At 41.7% G+C, this 21523-nt stretch overlaps 1 protein-coding gene across 2 annotated transcripts in view; it reads right to left on the bottom strand.

The window, feature by feature from the left end:
* Atp10d (ATPase phospholipid transporting 10D (putative)) overlaps nt 1–21523 on the bottom strand; it is an 89714-nt gene that overhangs the window by 6732 nt on the left and 61459 nt on the right. For both annotated transcript variants that reach the window (XM_034509124.2, XM_076938623.1), the window contains exons 14-19: nt 20616–20742; nt 18738–18922; nt 11710–12016; nt 9636–9712; nt 8931–9056; nt 7100–7300 (exon numbers count right to left, since the gene is read on the bottom strand). In XM_034509124.2, the coding sequence (XP_034365015.1) occupies nt 7100–7300; nt 8931–9056; nt 9636–9712; nt 11710–12016; nt 18738–18922; nt 20616–20742 (1023 nt within the window). The remainder of the gene's footprint in view (nt 1–7099; nt 7301–8930; nt 9057–9635; nt 9713–11709; nt 12017–18737; nt 18923–20615; nt 20743–21523) is intronic.

The raw sequence follows: 21523 nt of genomic DNA, 5'->3' as shown, positions 1-21523 counted from the left end.
GACCGACTAAACTACAGGCCACATATATTAAACATTCACTCTGCCACTGAACTATAGCCCTAAGCCCTCGTGGATCTATGAAATACCAGAATCAGCGATAACCAGTCATAGTAACTTTTCATGCCTATTGATCAGAAAGCATTATTCTAAAACTTATCCAAACCCATCACTGATCTTTGCATACACTATTCCCCCTATTACCATCAGCTCTGTCTATGATCAACTAGACAGCCATCTTAGTCACCACCTACGCTCCCCTCTGTACCCTCAACACACTCTCTTATGTTACCATGTGAATATAAAATGTCCTCCCATTATCTTAGATCTTCCAAGCTCAGTCCCAGCTTCAGGTACTGTTGATAAGTTTGGAATCTAAGAGTGAGACCTGGCAGGCAGAAGTAGGTGAGCTCTAGCTTTGTCTGCTCAAGTGCTGAGTCTTTGAACCACTCTGTCCACCACCTTCAATCTTCCCTCCCCCTGTCCCTCCTAACATGACCAGCCACATACAAAACAAAACCAAAAAGAAAAGAAAAAATGAAAGCCATAAGGTAAAATAAATCTTCCCTCACATAATAGGTTATGCCGAGTATTTGGTTATAATAATGAGAAAAGTGAAACAAAACAAAATAAAATGAGCCAGTAGGCAGAAGGGTCTCAGACCAAGAAATAAAATGGTTAGTAAATAATTTAAGAACATTCAACACCCTTTGGCTATCAGGGAAGTGCAGGTTAAAACCAATTTATGATCCTATTTCACATCAGTCAGAATGGCTATGATCCGAAATACAAATGGGCATCCTTATACACTCTTGGTTGGTTTAGTGCAGCCACTTTGGAAATCAATCTGGAGGTTCCTCAGGAAACTGGAATTAGAGCAAGTACTTGACACTTCTGGGCAAACCCAAAGAACTTTACATCCTACTTTGAAAACACTGAGAAGTCCATCTTCATTGCTTCTGTAGTCAAAATACCTAGTGACACCACGCAGACTCGCAAAGATGAATGTCATATGCTCTCTCCCTCTCTCTCTCTCTCCCTCTCTCTCTCTCTCTCTCTCTCTTTCTCTCTCATAGATTCTAGTGTTGACTCTTGCTTTGCTTAATTTGGAAGGCATGGAAAAGCCACTGTTTTATAAGCTAATTTAAAAATATAATACATACTTTTTAAAGTAATTTGAACAAAAGTACCCTGTAAGGGGGGTGGGGTGGGGGGAGGACCATGCTGCTCCCAGAAGATGTGGTTTACAAACTGAAAATCTCAGTGCTAGGCACAGGATACTTTCCTATAAATTCTTAGTCATACAGGTCCCAGGGGTAACCAAAACAACAAATGCTATCACCACTGGTCTCAGTTGTCACTAAAATTAAATGGTAAGGCCCTATTGCTGAAGAGACCATCCCTTTGGATACAGAGCACAGATTAAACCAACCTCAACTAACCAGGGAACCTCCCCCTTCCTATCTACCTCACACAGTGCGAGGAGGTGCTACGTGGGCTTCTAGGGGGAAAAGAAATCAAAGATGGCAGTCAGCACTGGAGATTGCTACCATAGCAACCTGCATGACAACTAAGTATTCACTAGTGCAACAGAAGTCATGATGGTTTTGGAAATAACCAATCACCTTCTGATTAGATACCTGGTCTGCAATTAGAGCATAATTATTCCTAATTGTACCAGTGCGGTACAAGATAGTCCTAATACCCAGTCCATCATTTTGTTGACTAACCAGAACCTCTGTCATCTCTCCTAACTAAAACACTTAGTTTTGAACCTGGCTTTTTTCTTGGCTTTAGAATGAATGTCAGCTGAAAACCTTCCACTCAGATCTTTTCTCTTAAAGTAAATAGCCAGGATTGGCTATGAGACTATAGGTCTTCAACTCCGTCAGAAGTCCAGAATGACTGAGTTAACTGAAATTATGGGAAGCACTAAGCATAGCTTCTAAAACTTAGCCAATTTATAAAGACCGCTGAACACCTGGAAAGCCCCTATACTACCGAACGTTGGAGCATCAAATCTTCAGCCTTCTGGCCCAGAATCATCTGACAGACCTTAGTGATGCAGAATTATTAAGGGCTGATTATTCTGTCTAGGCAGATATAATCAGTCGACTATTCTGCAAGTGTGTCCTTTTCTGGACAGCAATTTGTCTGTAAATGGAAAGAGGCAATTCTTGCCTATTGGCTGTCACTGCACATCTGGAGTAACTCCAAGGATGCTCAATTTCTTCTTAGAATCCACGACAGGAAGCTGTCAGGAGCAGACAGGTCTCTAATCAAAATGAACATTAATATATAAATATTTGTAATGTCAATTCTATGGACTTCTGACGTTTTAAAAACCAACTATCCATGTAAGGTAACCTGGACTGTTGTCTGTTAACTCCTCTCAGCTATTTCTAAATAAAATATGGAAAACACCCTAACAATAAACTCAAAGCCATGAATTTGCTATAGTCCCTTAACTCATAGGCTAACCATCCCAAATCAGTTAAAAAAGTTGAAGAAGGACTGGGTCTAAGCCTTGTATTCCTAACTGTGTTATAATTATGCTCTAATTGCATTTTGAGAGAAAAGTTTTATTTTAACAAGAAGGGTGAAGCTAGGTGATGAGAGAGAGAAAGAGAGAGAAAGAGAGGGGGGGCATGGAGGCAGATGTTCACGTGTCTCCACCAGTCAAAGATAGTTTATATATCTAGGTTGGGTATTGAGTTACACTTCTGACTGAGCATTACCAAACTTATAAAGCCTATAATTAACATTTTTTTAAAAATATATAAAAGCAAAAAGGAAAAGGGGGCATGGGATAGGGGTTTTCTAGGGAGGGGAAAATGGGAAAGGGGAATGGCATCTGAAATGTAAATAAAATAAAATTAAATTAAAAAAAAAAAGATACCTGGTCTGCACCAGAGGAGATATTTCATGCCTGGCACTGTAAACTTGGGGCGATCAGAAGCCCTAGCTAGGAACCTACATGGTTACGTTAAATAGTCAGGCTGTCAAATTGCATTCTAAACTTTGTACTTACACCTACAAATGCGTGCTGCTTTCAACTTTGGTCAGAGACAGTGTGAAGAGTTAATGCAGAAATTCTTAGCCGATCTAATTGCCAAATAAAAGTAACTCTCAGTGCTCAGCTATGGGTGAATTACCTGTACCAACCTCCCATCCCCCAAGGCTTAGGGAACATCTACTACAGGACTGAAAGAGTGCAAGAGTTGGTGAAGGAGGAGGAGGCTGTGAAAGGCTGACTTCTGGGTGTCCGTGGCGGCGGTTGCAATGCATTACCTCACAGCAGCTGATGTGATCTAATTACATCTACAAGCCTATCAAAACCACCAAACAGACATGGTGGGGGGGGCAGGATCCTCGAGGCCCCACCCCAATGGAGGAGCTAGCAACAATAGATGGTTGCTGAAGAAGTCACGCTACATGGTGGACAGCACAGCTAAGGGACGCCCACACCCATGAGTACGTGGGCAGCACTGAGTGGACTGAGATTATCAGTAACAACAGGAATGGAAACCATGAAGTTAGACAGGAATGAGGACACTAGGGAAGGTGAAGGGAGGTAACGATGGAAGGATATGATAAAATACAGCGTATAAATGTATATAACTTTCAAAGAACAAATATACGTGTATGTATATGTGTGTATATACATATATACACATATATAGATATGTGTATATATGTATATACACATATATATGTGTGTGTGTGTATATGTATATACACATATATGCAAATATATTACGAAATACCAGCCACTTCATTTTCTAAAAATATAAGACAGTTCATGACATTGTCCTAGTTGGTCAACTGCCTCCTGCTAGTCATTTCAATGATTCCTACTGCATTTCCAATATAACTGACGTTCCCTCCCATGGCACGTCAGGTCCAATTCATTGTTCCCGCTGGTTGCGTCTCCACTATCACCCCACAGCATGGAAATAGCCAAATCTATTCATTTCCTCCAGACTATCCTCCTTGCTGGAGTTTCTTCTTAGGCCTTCCACATGACTGGTTCTAGTTTTCTATATCCCAAATATCATCTCCCCATGGAGGCACATCCGACTAGCTTAAAAGATATCTCCACCCTGTCATGTACTAGTGTGGCATTGTCTTCCCCATCAGAAAAACTGCTGAGGTGTTTGGTTCTCAAAACTGAATGCATGGTTCAGAGTGGGTCTCTGGCTCTTTTATTTAATGGTTTATATGATGCTTTACACAAAGCAGACGCTCAAGACATTTGTTGGGAGAGATGGCAGCCAAACAACTGAACGTGGGTTCTCGCTCTACCATCACACCTGCTTAGAAGGCGACCTGAGTGCAGATGGATTCAGAGGACCTGTTCAGACCCTGGAGGAAGGAACGCTATGGCTTTTTTGACAAGTGTGCATGGGCAAGAAAATATCATATTCCTGGTACTGTCTTTTCTTATTAACATGCCCTTCTTAGTCTTTTTTTCCCCAAATATAAACACAGATGGAAAAGTCCTTGAGAAATCTTACTGTCCCCTAAAGAATAAAGCTGTATAAATAAACACACGATCCACATGAATTCTACGTTTCAAAGGACTACACTTTGAACCTTTATGTAATATCATTATTCCTCTTTCATGTCCTTTGTCTTCTGTAAAATCAAACAATGAAGACTCATTGTCTCTAGTTTATAATCTCCTGCATCGTCTTTTACTATTTCTTTATTGGCCATGATGGGGATATGTGTCTTTCTTCGCCCAAATGTTCATAGAATCTCAGAAATGTCATGGTACAACAGTAGAAGAGAATGTTTCAGAGACAAAGAGGCACCAGAATGTCACTGGACAAGAAGGATTGAAGTTAAAACACAATTTCACACTCTAGGATTGCTCAAGAAACCCACACTGAAACGGCATGAAGAAAATGACTTCCAGAGGTAAAGAGTGGAAAGGTTAAGAAGGAGGTAAGTGAGAAGCTGGGAGCGAGCAGACAGAGTGTCATAAAACTGAAGGGAAAATCCAAACAGGAAACAAAACCAGAAGTGAAGGAAGGCCATGTGGATGATGAATGGATGGAGACCATGTGGATGGTGAATGGATGGAGACCATGTGGATGGTGAATGGATGGAGACCATGTGGATGGTGAATGGATGGAGACCATGTGGATGGTGAATGGATTGAGACCATGTGGATGGTGAATGGATGGAGACCATGCGGATGGTGAATGGATTGAGACCATGTGGATGGTGAATGGATGGAGACCATGCGGATGGTGAATGGATGGAGACCATGTGGATGGTGATGGATGGAGACCATGCAGATGGTGAGTGAATGGAAGTGGAGGCAGTCCACCATTTTTGCATGATTTGAGATGGGGAGCTCTGAGAGTCAAGGTCCCAGAGAGACTTTATCTTAGAATTGCTTCTTGCAGCTAATATGCCTTTCCTGTCATTACTAAATTAATACAATAATCCCTGGGCATTAGCCCACTCTACTGAGCAGATTTCCTTCAGATCAACATAAAGATGGACTTTCATGAATTAATGTTGTTTAGACAAATTAAAGATTTTATGCAGAATTTCTAATTTGATCTTAGGAAGAAAGTTTTAAAAGATGGCTTCCGTTGTTCTACTAGAAAGATGTAATAAAGTTAGAGTCAAGAATAGAATGTGTCCACTCCTCATAATAGTAAGTAAAGGCATAGTAAGAAATACAATGAGCTTTCCTAATTACACTAAGAGACATAGGCTTAAAACAAATTTGTGTTCAAGGAAAAACATTCAGGTCCAAGGATGAAACCACAGGTGTGCACTATGATAGGACAAGGCCATGAAAAACTGTTGCTTTGAACTTATAATGAGCTCATAGAATGAAACACTGCTTTGAACTTAATATCAACATCCTTTTATAACTCCCATTTTGTATAACATTTTATCTGTGAGGTAATTTTTAAAAGAACTTTTCTCTATAAAAGGCCAGAGAAAAGAAATAAAGATGATGGTTTGGCTTTGGGGACTCTGCACCATCCATCCATCCATCCATCCATCCATCCATCCATCCATCCATCCAAATGTAGTGATGTAGCCATTTTCCACTTCACCCAGTTGTGTATGTATCTGTGTGAGTGACATCTTTCCTTTTCCTCTATTGTTCAAAAGCAGTTAACCAGCCTGGCCAGTGAAAGGTTTCTGGCTGCCTGGCCAGAGAAGGTAGTGCTAGCAGTGAATCTTTTATCTCATCCCCTGCTGCTATACAGCAAGAGTTAATTACAACAACCCATCAGTGTTTGGCTTTAGGACAGCAAAGAGTTTAAGAAAGGTAAATATTACCACTGCTGCCTCCCAGATCTAGAAACCTATAGATGCTAGGAAGGTCCCCAGCAGGAGCCACTCTGATCACTTCTGTCTTGTGTGGGCATCAGACTCTGAAGAATTTAACTTGGGAACCAGAATGATCTGGTTTTATATCCTGGCTCTATCATCCATTAACTCTGGGAGTTTGGGAGAAATTACTGACTACATTTGAGGAGCAGATCCTCATTTTAGAGTTGGAAAAGTACTGGATTCTGTCTCAAAAGGTGTCTGTGTGAAGATAAAGGAGGCAGGTAAAGGTTTCCTGGGGAGCCTAACAGGTTGAGCAGTGGGGTGTAACAAAAGTCAGCTGGCATTAACAAGGTTGCAAACTTTAAATTTCTTCTTATAAGTACATAGGAATTTTTAAATATTCATGTTGATACCACAGGCCACCGACTTAACATCTGCCACATGTACTGAGCAGTGGTTCTCAACCTGGGGGGCCACAGCTTCTTAAGGGGGTCACATATCTGATATCACATATAACAGATATTTACATTACACAACAGTAACAGAGTCACAGTTAAGAAGTAGCAACTAAATAGTATTATAGTTGGGGGGCGGGTCACTACAACATAAAGAACTGTATTAACAGGACACAGACCTAGGAAGGTTGAGAACCACTGGTATAGAGCATTGAAAGCAATGAGGCATGTAAATACTCCTGGCTATTTTATAATATCTGGGCCTGGCTGACTGGAAACATGCCGGTTTTCACCATGCGATGTGTCGGCGGCTGACACCGTTCTGCTTAAACACTCACCTCTGATCGCTGACCACTCCGGTAAAGTTCAGGCAGCTGCAAGAGGGTCTCTGCTGAAACATCTTTCTCCAAAACGCCATAAATGATGGGGGGGACAGATGTGAAGAGGAGGTTGAAGAAGATCAGAACCCAATAGTCAGTCATAGATGTTCCTGAAAACCCACAAAAGAACTGGTACCAGAAAAGGAGGTTCACATAGGCCTGGGGACACAAAGAAAGACGTTCAGATCTTAGACACATCAGTACGCATCTGAACAGGTACCCTACATGCTGCTCCGCTGGGTCCCATACCGACAGTCTTCCACGGCTTTGTCCACAACCACAGATGAAGAATACAACTTGTCATGTAGTTCTTTAATTTTGTTTTGTTTCTAATGGATCTCTTATTAAATTACACATACACACACCAGTACTGTGTGATGCTGGCACGACTCTAAATGATTTACAAAAATTCACTTAGTCTTCATAACAACTTGGGAATTACTGTTGCTCCCGTTTTACGGGCGATGAACTAAGTATTTCTGATTCCTCGAAATATATACATGCAAATCTTAGCCTCACTGCGATGGTGATAGGCTACCCAGTCACTTATTTGCCATGTAAGTGGCGGAGTTGCAGATATTTTCACTCTAGATGAAGAGAACAAAGGTTAATGCCTGGCTCAGAGAAGGTACACCACACATGTAGTTTTTTTTTTTTCCCCCACCATCCTGCCCAGTTATTTCTTAGTAGTTATAAGGAATGGTGCTAACTGAATGGGCAACATTCAGTTATCTTGAGACGTAGGGTCCCAAAGCATGGGATGCTCATGCTAATACTGGGTGGTTCCTTTGGAAGAAGCATGGGGAAATGGTTGCCCTAGAGGTTAGCCTCTTCCCCCACCATCATATCTTAAACGAGGACAACACAGAAAAAATTTCTACTTTTAAAGACCAAGAGTAAATGTCGTCTAAAGACAACAATGTAGTTACATAGTCCACCTGGAAGAATCAAATGAGTCAACGTGAATGTGTAAGAAAGAAAACTGAAGTCCAGTATGTTGCTATATGTCTGTAATCCTAGCACTCGGGACGCTGAAGCAGGAGGTTTACAAGTTTGAGGTGAGAATGGACTACATAGTGAAGCCATCAGTGTCCATCTAGGGCTGGACACTGCCTGAAAAAAAATAATTAAAGAAAAAGAAGGAAGGGAGGGAGGAAGGGAGGTATGTGTAGTTTAAATGGAACACTAAAGATTAGACACCAGGATTTCTAAGCAATGTCTGATTATTCCAAGCAATAATTATACCATGATCACAAAATATCTACCATTGTATATGGGCTTTTATGGACTTTTATAGAAAATCCTTGCAACTGGGTTTTCCTCTCTTGCCCTCTTTGATATATTACAGGAGCCATTATTTTGGAGCAGTGGACTTATTTACGTATTTATTTACTCATTTATTTATTTGTCTCTCCATGTATCATAGAAGCAAACCTTCTCATTTTCTCCTGACAGCTTGAAACATTTTGTAATCCTGCTTGTCACTATCTTTTTATAGAAGGTCAAAAATTGGATTTTAAATGAACCCGTCAGGGCTTAATGGAATGTCAATGCACAGGGAGCAGAGCATGCCAGCAGATGGACAGGCCTAGCAATCTGTTGTCAATAGTTCAAACATACACATTCCCAGATTATCTCTGGAAAGACATTTAGAACAGCTTCGGGCTGACCTCCAGATACTAATGAACACAGCAAGTTAGCATCGTGGTATTCCTCTTCATCCCTGAGGCAACCAGCAGTAGAAGGTTGGATTGGAGAGGCGGGTGGCAAATTCTCAGCAGGTACATACCACATTCTTGTAGAAAAAATAGAGAATCATGTTGGAGAGCCGTGTGTAACACCAGTGCCCATGCACGAGGAGAAGCTTGCTGAGATGTCTGAACTGAGAAATGGCAAAGTCACTGGCCATCACAGCCTGCAGAGGCGACAGGGAGGAAGACTGGGCAAAGGAACATGCTGGAGTACACAGAGCCTAGCAGGTGTAGCCTGAGCAGCAGTAACCCAAATCAGTTAACTCACCTTCCAAGCAGATCCAGAAAGAGAGACTACACATACACACATACATATGTATTAACATGCACACACACACAAACACACACACACAAACATACACACACACACACACCAGACAGAGTCACATCTTCCTCATGTCTCCTTTCCTTTCCCTCCCCACCACCCTAGTCCTCTACATTTTCCATGTCATGTATTCAAATGGTAGTAGATTTTTTTCCAGTGAGAATTTAACAAAGCCATCACGTGACTACAAAGTGAAATCTTGCAATGTCCATGAGCTTTTTAAAAAAGAGAACTCACAAACACAGCAGAGACTAGCCAGAATCACATAATAGTCCCAGGTGACCAATGGTGGACTGGCTGAAGGTCCAGCCTCCTTCTCTCCCCACACAATAGTTTCATTGACTCATTACAACTTTATCATTGAGAAGGTTTTCTTCCGTAGGCAGACTAAGGTCATGGGACTTTGGTGCTTACTCACCTGCATGCCTTCTTGACCCGAGACACCGATCCCAATGTCTGCCACTTGTATCATGCTCACATCATTGGCACCGTCACCTTCACGAGGCAGAAAAAAACACGAGACACAGTAAGACATGAGAGGATTAAATACTCAAACTGGAGCCCTAGTGGCTGTTCAAGGGAACAAGTCGGGCCCATGAGCTTTATCTCATGTTCCAGAGTTAAGCAGAATTAAATGTAGCATCTCATTGCCATCAGGAAAAATCCCAAGCTCAATACTGTCTTCAAATCCTTTCTGTTGTGTATCTTAAGAGTCTATTGCTGTGATCAAACACCATAACAGAAAGAGCCACTTGAGGAGGAAAGGGCTTATTTCATCTCATGAATCAAAATTTATGACCTAGAGAAGTTGGCAGGAACTCAAGGCAGAAACCTGAGAGGCAGGAACTGATGCAGAAGCTATGGAGAAGTGCTGTTCACTGGTTTCTTATTCCTAGTTTGCGTAGCCTGATTTCTTATACACACTAGGACTTTTTTCCCAGGGCAGCACTACCCACATGGGCTAAATCAATTACTAATTGAGACAACGTCCCTACAGGCATGTGCACCCTGCATATGCACCCTGCGGTGGTTTGAATATGCTTGACCTAGGGATTGGCACTACTGGAAGGTGTGGCCTTATTGTAGTTGGTGTGGCCTTGGTGGAGAAAGTGTGTGACTTTGGGGGGTGGTCTTTTAGACCCTCCTCTTAGCCACATGGGAGCCAGTCTTCTCCTGTCTGCTATTAGATTGAATGGAGATGTAGAACTCTCACCTCCTCCCATGTCATGCCTGCCAGGACGCTGCCATGCTCCCACCTTTATGATAATGGACTGAACCTCTGAACCTGTAAGCCAGGTTAAATTAAATGGTGTCCTTTATAAGAGTTGCCTTGGTCTTATATCTTGGTATCTGTTTACAGCAGTAAAATCCTAACTAAGACAGATAGAAGTTGATAGCTGGTACTGGAGTCTGCCGTGATAGGCCTGACCATATTGTTGTTTAGAAGAATGTGTATTTGGGGACTTCTAAAGCAGAGGCCTGCTTTACTTGGTGCTTAATGGGCCAGTCTAAATAGAATAAGGAAGACATTGGTGCTGAGCATGACTTGAACTGTGGGAGCCTGGCTCAAGAGTTTTCAAAGGAGAAGGATGTTAGAACGTGGCCCAGAGACTGTTCCTGTGATATTTTGGTGAAGAACATGGCTGCTTTTTGCCCTTGTCTGAAGAGTCTGCCTGGGGCTAAAGGGAAAAGATTCAGATTAATAGCATCGACAAAGGAAGTCTCAAAGAAAAAAAAAAAGCCGAATTTAAACTTTATCCTTGGTACAGTCTTACGAAGAGTGTTTTGATCAAGCTTAAAAGGCTGAAGCAGCTGCTACTGCTCGGAGAACTGAATTTAAAAAGGCAAAGCTTTTCCCTGTTTTTTTTCAAGAGCATTTGTTAACTGATATTTTCTACATTTATATTTACCTCCTCATTCATTTGTGCTAGCTATATGCACTATAAGAAAGGTATCAGTTATAGATATTGTTTTATAGCTATTGCCTGGGGGATAAGGGGAACCCTGGTAAAGAAATGTCACTCAAATATATGCATTGAAAGGATGTTTGGTATAACTAAATTTAACTTGCTTGAAGGTAGAATGCCCGAGGTCTTCAGTTCCATGGTTCAATATCTAACTCTAGGTAACTAAGTTGATTTGGGGTCTAAGATATAACCAACAGGGTATTATCACACTGTTCTCTGTGCTCCCTCCCTACAACAGATCACAGTGGGGATCAGAGAGGCAGGAAGGGAGTAAAGCAGTACAGAGGTGGGGGGAGGGAAAAGAGTACAACTGGAAAAGAAAATACAGAATTATAAGGAATAGATAGTTAGATAAGATAGATACATAGATAGATAGATAGATAGATAGATAGATAGATAGACAGACAGACAGACAGATTCAGTACGTTATATACAGAAGGAAGAACGGGCAAAGGATCAGTCCCTAAGGACATACAAAGGAGAACATAACACACGGCAGGTCCCCACCCGCCTACCTCCACTCACCAATGGCCAGCGTCATCACGTGGAGATGGTTTCGAACCAATTTCACCACCTCACTCTTTTGAAGGGGGGTGGCTCGGCAGCAGATCACAGCTTGGCACCACGCAGTCAGCTCAAGGAACTGCCTCTGCAGACTCTCCTGCAGGGCGAACTCCAGGGTCTTCCCAGTGATAACAAGTCCTGCACGTCCTGGGCACTGAGGGGCAGGAGGCTGAGGAAAGTTCTTTTTTGTTGATGCCAGCTCCGGAGACACTTGACTTCTCTTCTGAAGTTCTTCTAAAATTGCACTCATCAGCATCCCACAGGCATCCTTGAACAAAGAGGTAGAGAGAGTTAACCTCGGGGCACCACTGGAGAGCTGGCTCAATTTTTCATTCTCTTTCTTTAGCAATTGCTGGATCACGGCTGCCTTGGGTAGTGAACCATAGGCTACTGTCAAAGAGCCCACTTCAGATCTTCTCAATTTGGCAGCTCTCTCGTGGGCTTCTGTGGACTTGAGGCCAAGTAAGAAGGAAGCACTGCAGACACGATTTTTACAGCTAAAATGCCTACATCGGATGCAAAATTCCATCATATCATTTGCATCTCTTCCCCAGGAGTGGATCTCGAGAGTTCTCAGGTCTCACACCACCATCTACTAGCTGTCTGGCATCAAGCAAACATATCACCTCCCTCATCTGCAAAAGGCACAGGCTGCCTCCATCCTAACACCGCCTCGAGGACCAACTGAGATGTACAAACGTTTTAGGCAGTGACTAACGTTTTATCTGACACATTAATCCTCTTAGAAGCATTTGCAGAGGAAGTGTATGAGAAAAATACTCTGGGCTTGGGACACCTGTCCTCATGGAGCTTGTGCTCTGGTCAGGCTGGTCTTAGTGGTGTTTATCACTCAGCTTTGCATGCATCTGCACTCCACCCAACACCGACACCAAATGCTTTAACGGTAGTTATCCCTTCTAATCAGGGTTTGGTTGTTGCTGTTTCAGAGACTGTACCTCTGGCCTAACATATGCTAAGCTTGTATGCAGTGAATGAGCCACACCCTCAATTCCCTAACTCACTTTTCAATCCCTGTAGTGAAGAAAGAGAGAGAGAAAAAAAAAAAGGCACTTCCTGGCTAGAGACAGTTCAGCCCAGAGCATTTCCAGCTCTTACAGAAGATCAGAGTTCAGCTCCCAGTACTCACTAGAGCCTTAACCTGTGTCATGACCCCCTAGCGGGGGGGGGGCGTCTAGGGACCCTTTCATAGGGGTGGCTTAAGACCATCGGAAAACACAGACCTTTTACATGACAATTCATAAAAGTAGCAAAATTATAGCTATAAAGAGGCAATAAAAATAATTTTATGGTTGGGGTCACCACAACATGAGGAACTGTTTTAAAGGGTCGTAGTCTTAGGAAGGTTGAGAAGCACACTGCTCTAGAAACTCACAAACACCTGTAACTCAGGTTTTGGTGGAATCCAATATGTTCTTCTGGATTCTGGAGGCACTCTAGATTCTGTACACACACATGCATGAACCCAGGCCCTCGCGAACACACACGGGTACTCAACCTCAAATATTTGCTCCGTGGATTCTACTCAGGATGGCTAACTATCAATAAACTTACTCAGAGAGCACTGCATCAATGATCACTATGTCTAGATCTCAGATCTAGAACTGGGAGACTTAAACTCATCTTGAATTAGTTTATTGATATAAGAACATCCATGCGTGATTTTTTTTTTAACTTTTAAGTGCTGATTTCCCAAGCATTTCCTAACCCACAATAAAATACAATGGACAAAGAAAAAGTAGGAACGGCTACAAAAGCATGACGCAACAGAATTAATGATCATACTGTGTATAATCCTCATGAATGAATTTGCACAGTGCTGGGGCCTTTAAGAGGTGGAGCCTTGTGAATGGTCATGGGGTCATGGTCGTCATTGTCAAGGAATGGGTGCTGGTCTTTCACAATGAGTTACTCTATTAGAAACAGACTAGTTCCTCCAGGAACAGACAGGGAAAGGAGCTAGCCTGGCCCCTCCTCACCCTTGTGCTTCCTCTCCTCCCATGTGAGCTTCCCACAACTCACCATCTGTGCACACTTCCCCATGAAATGCTTGCCACCATGGGACACCCACCAGAAGCTATAGCTGGCACCATGCTTATGAGCTTTCAAACTGTGGACTATAAACCTCTTATCTCCTATTCAGTACTCAGCTCACAGAGTTTGTTGTAGTGCCTCAAAAGAGACGAAGTCTAGATCCAGCTTTAAAATGGAGCTACCCAACTACCTTAACCTTAGAACAAATTTGATCCCATGTACCTCTGCAGCTATGAAGGAAAAGTCACATAGGCTTATTAGAGAGCCAAAATACAATAGGGAAACTATACATATGGTTTTGAGTTTGATGAAATTAATGCGGCATAATTTAGAAATCAGAATACTTAATAGTCTCTGAAATTCCATAAGAGGTGATGTTTATAGTGGAACATAATACACTGATATCAAACTCTTTGTAGCATTGACATTATATGATAGAGTTTACAGTCTAGTCTTCATAATATAGTTGTGAATCACTTGTAGCTTTGTAAGTACACATAGGTGCTTAATCTTTAGATGTTTAATTTTTAGCAGTATGCACAGACACATATACACATGTATACAAATGCGCATACATGTACATTCATGCACATATACGCACATGGAGTCTTGATTATTCATGAATTCTAGATTTGTGAGTTCAGGTACTTGTTACCATTTTTTCTTAATCAGGATTTTGGAGTCTTATACTACCAGGAAAAGTGATATCAGGTTACATGATATATGCCCTCCAGCAGAAGCTGAACAAATTTATTATTATTATTATTATTATTATTATTATTATTATTATTATTATCATCTGATTTTTTTTTAGATAGAATCTCTCTATGTAGCTCTGGCTATCCTGGAACTTACTTTGTAGATCAGGCTATCTGTGAACTCACTTTGCTTCCCAAATACTGAGATTCTGATTGGTGGCACTCCTTTTTTTCGTCTTTCTCCTTTTTGTTGGTGATTTGTTGGTCATTTGAAATGGCTCCTAACTACAGTATTGCTAGTGTTTCTAAACATTCAATGACTAAGCTGTCCAGTACTGAGAAATTACTGTGTTGAGTACACTCTTTTCAGGCAGGAATTGGAGTGAGGCTGCCCACACATTTAATGTGAATGAATTCACAGTTAATATTAACTAAGATATCATGTGAGAGAAAGAGACAATGCTACATGTTGATGAGTTGGCACCATATTGTGACTATAGGCCAACGGGAAGTAAAGTGTGGATCTCCCTGAGGATAGCAGTCATTATTCACTAACTCAGGTTTAGCGTTAACTCTACCAACTGTAGGAAGTGGTTGTTTACATAGAATCTGTCAATCACAATGTAATACAGAAATATCTTAAAGTAGGAGATACCAACTTCAATGTTCGTTATTATTTAATACTTGATAAGAAATCACAATATTTTTGGTGTCTCTACCTATCAAATGAGTTAATATATACTTGTTATAATTAAACAATGAGATCATGCATAGAAAGACTTTCCAAGATTCTAATAAAGATTATAAATACTAGGTTAATATTTTTAGAAGAAAAATTTCATAAGCATACAGCTTAAACTGAATGAGCTGTGTCTGTATGTCTAAGCTGTCTCTGTCTGTTTGAACAACCAATGTTAGGATTTGATAATGTGAACACTACAGAAAAAAAACTTCCTATAAATGGATGTAATGAAGGCTTCTAAGTGGATTCAGTTTTGCCCGTAGTGGAGTTCATAGAAATTTGTAAAGTTACCACACATGACTTTAGATATCCCAGAACCCATACAGGACAGCTTGGACTTTCCGATCTGAATCCTTTTTGGCTTTTAGGAACTCCTGAGGAATCGAGACTTGAAAAGGAATATCTACAGAGTAGTTACTGAGCCAACACTCACAAAACACAATTAAACTATCTCTATTGTCTCGAGCTGTATAGAATATTCACATATATGAAGTTATTGGTAGCAACTAATATCAACTAGATACACACTAATTACTTCTTGAACTGGTAGTTTTAAATGTCTTCCAACATAAGTTGTATATATAAATAAATTTTATAATCATGATAATTTTTAACCAATCAATAAAGCATCTAAGTCAATAAATAAAAATATATTTACTGTGTTTCTAAAAAAAAAAATCTAGAGGAAAAGGTTTTACATGTTTTTTTATCGTAAAGAAATAAGAAATGAGTCTGGAGGTAGTGACACAGGCCTTTAATCCCAGGACTCTGGAGGCAGAAGCAGATGGATCTCCATGAGTTCGAGGCCAGCTTGATCTACAGAGCTAGTTCCAAGACAGCCGGGCTACACAGGGAAATCCTGTCTTCCTGTCTCAAAACAAAACAAAAAACCAAACCCAAAGCAAAACAATAATAACAACAAAACAGACAGAGATTTGAGAAATAAGGAAATCAATTTGTTAAATCTCATTTAGACATTACAGGATCTATAGATGGATTGAAACATCACATCACACCACACTAATATAATTTTTATTTTCATGTATCAGCTAAAAATAAGTTTAGTTGAGCTGGAGGGACAGCTCAGTCAGCAAAGTGTTTGCAAGCGTGAGGTCCTGAGTTCAATGCCCAGAAGCCCTGGGAAAAGGCTGAGCATGGTGGTACTGCTGGTAAACCCAGCAACTGGGAGACAGACACAGATGGAAACAGGCAGATCCTTGGAGCTTACTGGCCGACCAATGTAATCCAATCAGCAAGCCACAAGGCAATGGGAGACCCTGATTCAAACAAATGAACAAACAAAAAGACACAGACAGACAGACAGACAGACAGACAGACAGACAGACAAAAAAATAGCCTCTGAGCACCAACACTAGAAATCGACCTCTGACCTTTACATGTGCATGCATACTCACGTATACACATACAGACACATACACACACATACATACACACACACATACAGACTTATTTAAATTTTTTAAAGGAAAATTGGTGCAGAGTATCAGAAGCTTAACAGCATGCCAGTTAGAGCACTAGTTGACTGAACAACTTATAGTTACATTCATTATTTCCTAGAAACAAAACACTCTGCTTCACTCTTGGCAGCACTGATATTTGAACGAAAGAAAAAAATCGTTGTTTGTGTGTGGTGCTGTTCTGTGAGGTACAAGACACTTGGCGGTGACCATTGGCCTCTGATAACCACAAACCAATGGCATCTATCCTACCCCAAGTGAGCCAACCAAAACATCTTACCAGGTGTCCCCTTTGAAGCAGAGCTTCCTTTGCATGCAGAGTGATTGACATGCCTGGCCTGAGCGATGCTCTGCCCTGCTTCTCATGATGATGCAGATCACCATGTGTATTCTCACAGACACAGGGAGCACTTCCCCAGACAAATGCATGGAGCCCCAGGCCCGTGAAGCATGCAACGTTATGCTTGGTTTCTCGTGTATGCAGACTTGGAGCCATTGGAAGGATGCCTGACTGGTCAATAGACTTTCTCTGAGGGGACGATTTTACTATTTTATCTTTCCTAAAAGGCTGCCATATTGTGTTAATGTTTAATAATGGCCATGTGCTACAATCTCAAGGAAATTTCTTTTTCATGTCTAAAAAGCTCTAAGTCAAATTAAGAGCACCAATAATTAATTACTTTTTTCATTTTTGTTTGTTTATGTATTTGGCCTGTCTGTTGGCATACCCATTCCGTGGTGTGTGTGTGCTCACGTTGGTTCCAGAGATCGAACTCAGGTCCCAGGCCTGGTGGCAGCCTTTCAGCAGCACTTTTCTGGTTTTTTTATTCTATGTTTACCAAATCTTTCAATAGACACCGAGACATTTAGTATTTCCTTAGGTGCTGCTGGCATTGATGACCATCTGCAAGAGGAAGTCCCCAGCTCTGCAGATGCCCCTCACTAAACTAACGCCGACAGAAGACATTTCCTCACTTTTGCTCATAACCACCTCTGGGCATGGGTGTTACTGTCTGTGACAGGCAAGGGAGAAGAGGCCACATGGGGCAAATAAGTCCCCAAGGACAGATAGTTGGCCAGGAGTGGTAAATATTTCATGTGACACTCAAGCCACACCCATTGGAGTCACTGAAGTGACCCTGAACCTTGATGGCACTGGATGCCAGCCGGTGGTTAGAAGGCTGGCTATTACAGAGCACCCAGTCAGTGCTGAATGAGGACAACTCCCTCTCCTCGAAACATATCACAGAGAGGAGCGTCAGTCGGGGCTTAGTCATAAAACAGCTAGCCAGAGGTGACAGCCTGCGACACCGCCTCAGAACCTGATCCTGCAAGGTGGCTACAGAAGACATCACGAAGTCAAGACACTGTGACATAATCATGTTACTGACTGACTTTCACGACAGAAGAATGTGACATGCACACATCTGGGAGCATGTCACTCCCCAAGGTGACTTCTGCCCACGTAACTTGTTCAAATATCCACCCTGGTGCCTGACAGCAGGGGGAAAAAGGTGGCTCAAAATGTTTTCAAGTCATTCTGCGTTAACAACTCCATCCCCTTTGTTTCTACAAACGTTGGGAGCACTATCTAAATGTACCACTAGAGGGCAGGATTGTGCTGAGAGCCTGATTTTAAAATTTATCCTTAAAAAATATCTAGTTACTAACAGAAATTACTACTTCCCTTCAACTTAAAAGGGAAGTAGGCTCCAGTCTCAAGATTTCACATGCATTCTCATTTTTATCTGTTTGGACAAATCCCTGGTCATACAGTGGCAGGAGGTGGAAGATAAAAAAGGGAAAAGTTTCTTGGACTGCTTGTATTCATCCACGATGCCTCTGAATCAGGCTTTTAGAAAAACTATGGCATCCTCCCAAATACAAGCAAGGTCACTCAGCAGCAGAACATCAGGAAGCTACAGACGACTGGCTTTTCTTTTTTCTTACACCCATCCATCTCCTAAAGCTCTACGGGCTTGGAGTTGGAAAAGACTATTTGGCTCCAGCTCATCGTACTTTACTCTGCGTATTGAGGATGAAGAGTTTGTCATCTGGCTCCAGGAGTTTGCATGCATAAGCTATGTTGACAGCTGTCTCCTGCTTGTCCCCTGTCAGCATCCAGATCTTGATGCCAGCTTTGTGAAGGGCTTCTATAGACTCAGGGACCCCCTCCTGCAGACGATCTTCAATGCCAGTAGCACCTGAAAAGCAATCGAAATGAAAATTCAAAGTTTCCTAGAAACCAGAGCCAGAGAGAACTCACTTGGCCATTAAATGAATCCTCTCCATGGGCCATTCAGTCCTGACCTACATAAACTGCAGACAAGACATAAAATATAAAGAACCATGGAGTTTATCAAACACACATTCCCCTTTTGGATAGTGTTCTTATCAACAAATTCAAAAGCTGACTCACCTATTCAAGTCTATAACCTTGTGCTGAATTTTACCATTCTATGAAACTCTCGGGGTTAAGGGCGGGCTCTTAAAAGAACACTTGGCCATAAGATACAATGTCCTATGCTCTTTCATAGTGTCAGTCCATAATGTCCTCTTCTGAAACAACTGGATGCAGCCAGATGTGCTTTTAGATGTGGTAATACACTTTCTATTTTGTAATGCTGTTAGTTACACATATTTAGACTCTCATAGAAAAACTTGCAGACTTCCATGCTAATTTGGGTATTAATACTAAAAATAGCGTTACCTCCAATCAGGTTTGACTTTGCCGCCAAATGAGTTTTGGCACTAAGGCTACAGAGCCTTCTCTCCTTTGGAAATGCAGGTGAAGAAGCATGCATGTAAGCTGCTTACACTGTCATACGGAAATGCTTAGTATTTAAAAAGGCGGCATGACTATTGTACCTGACAGTAAATGAGATTGTTTTCCCCCTAAAGAGAGGAACGGAACTCAGAGGCAGCTCTCTCGGTGTGTTGGTGATGCTTCAATCAGAACCCACATCTCCGGGCTCCGAGGCATTGCCTCTGAACTTGATGGCTCCTCAAAATTCCTCAGGAGGCTTTCAGGAACTCCAGTGTCAAGGTCACGCACTAGACCAACAGCCCTGGAATTCCTGGGGACATGGTTCTGGCATCAGGACAGTTTAGAGTTCTTGGAGTGATTCCAAGGTGTGGGTCAACCTGACACAAGAGGTGTTGGTTGTATTTGTGCAGTTTGGGTTGGAATCATGAAGGAGGAGAAGAAAAATAAGACTGTGTCAGATCATTTGCAGAATAAAGGACATGGATCCTATACTTGGGGACACTTGAGTTTCTTGCTTTTTAGTGGATGTCTGAGCCTTTGAGCATGAACAAGACACTGCAAGACTCTGTGATCTATTTCTTCTAAATAAGATGCATATTTGTTACAAAGATTTAAGAAGACAACATGTATTTAAGACTTTACCCAATTCTTTGCAAAACAGTTGCAAAATCCTTCTCTTGGACCGGGATGTTTGTTTGACTTTGTATTAGGCATTGGGTGTTTTGGTTTTACATTGTCCTAAGAATGCTCAATCTGTTCCCACCACAAATGGTCTGCATGCACTTGAACGTGGAAAGAGATCAGAATGGAGAGAATAGGGAGAACTGCAGATAATTAATAGATCAACGTCGCTAGCTGGTCGGTAGTGGTGCTTGCCTTGAATCCCAGCACTCGGAGGCAGAGGCAGGTAGATCTCTGTAAGTTCGAGGCCAGCCTGGTCTAAATAGCTAGTTCCAGAATAGACAAGGCTACAGGGAAACACTATCTCAAGCCAAAACAACAACAACAAAAATAATAAAATAAAAATAAGGTAATTAAATTTTAAAAAGATGAAAGTGGCTTAAAGAGACAGAAGAAGAATGGATTTAGAGACCAAGTCTTTGCTCAGCAACGCAGCACAATTTACCTACCGAGTAATGTGAGCTTGTTCTCTAGTCTCATGGCAGACTCAACTAGCAATTCTTCCCTGTTGTCAATGCTGGTTTCAGCTAGAAAGTGATTCCTCAGCCACTCTGCATACTCTGTATCACTCATGACCTAAGAGAAGAAGAAAAGAGGCTAGGAGGCTGTCCATCTAACCTTGTAGTACCTGACCAGGACTGACTTTGGGCAAAATTCCATGCAACAACTTTGTTTCTAAATTTCACCCTCTGGGCACAATTGTATCTGACCCATACCCCTTCTCCTCATGGACACAGGACCCCCAAACTCTGATCAACGTGTATGTGACCCTGCTGATAGATATCACAGCTTAGGATCTCTGGGAAATCTTAAGAATAATTATCTTTGGTGAAAGTGGGTTTACCTATTAAACCTGTACAGAAGGTGGAACAGGCCTCCTATTGCTGGTTAACTCTGGCCACAGCCAACAGCACTTCAGATGTCTTAAGGTTAGCTCTTAAGGTTAAGCTTCAGAAAAGGCAACAAGAAAGGTGCCATATAGAAAACACAGGAAGGCCGTAGCTCTAACAAAACTTAAACACAATTCCTGGAGAAGGAGCCAATGCCTTCCTGTCTTTAATTGCCATAACAGATGAATCTGTATTTCAGGTCTTAAAAGCAGGGTGGAGGGAGCAAAGCAGTTTTTCTCTTATGTACTCATTTTTGCTTGCAAGGTACTTTGATTTGGGAAAATATAATATCTGTTGGTGGTTCGACCTTGAATCCCCCACGCTTCCTACAACTGTATCATAGAGGCATTTGATCCTTCCTGGTTGACTGGGTCTCTTGGATGTAACAACAGAGCCAGCTCCATTTTGCCTTCCATGATAATTACGAACTATAACGTGGGTGGTCAGGGAGAGGTGTTGGCAATAAC

Source organism: Arvicanthis niloticus, chromosome 7, assembly GCF_011762505.2.
Source record: "Arvicanthis niloticus isolate mArvNil1 chromosome 7, mArvNil1.pat.X, whole genome shotgun sequence".
Lineage (NCBI taxonomy): Eukaryota > Metazoa > Chordata > Mammalia > Rodentia > Muridae > Arvicanthis > Arvicanthis niloticus.
Note: the sequence above shows the minus strand (reverse complement) of the source record. Positions and strands in the feature narration are given on the sequence as shown.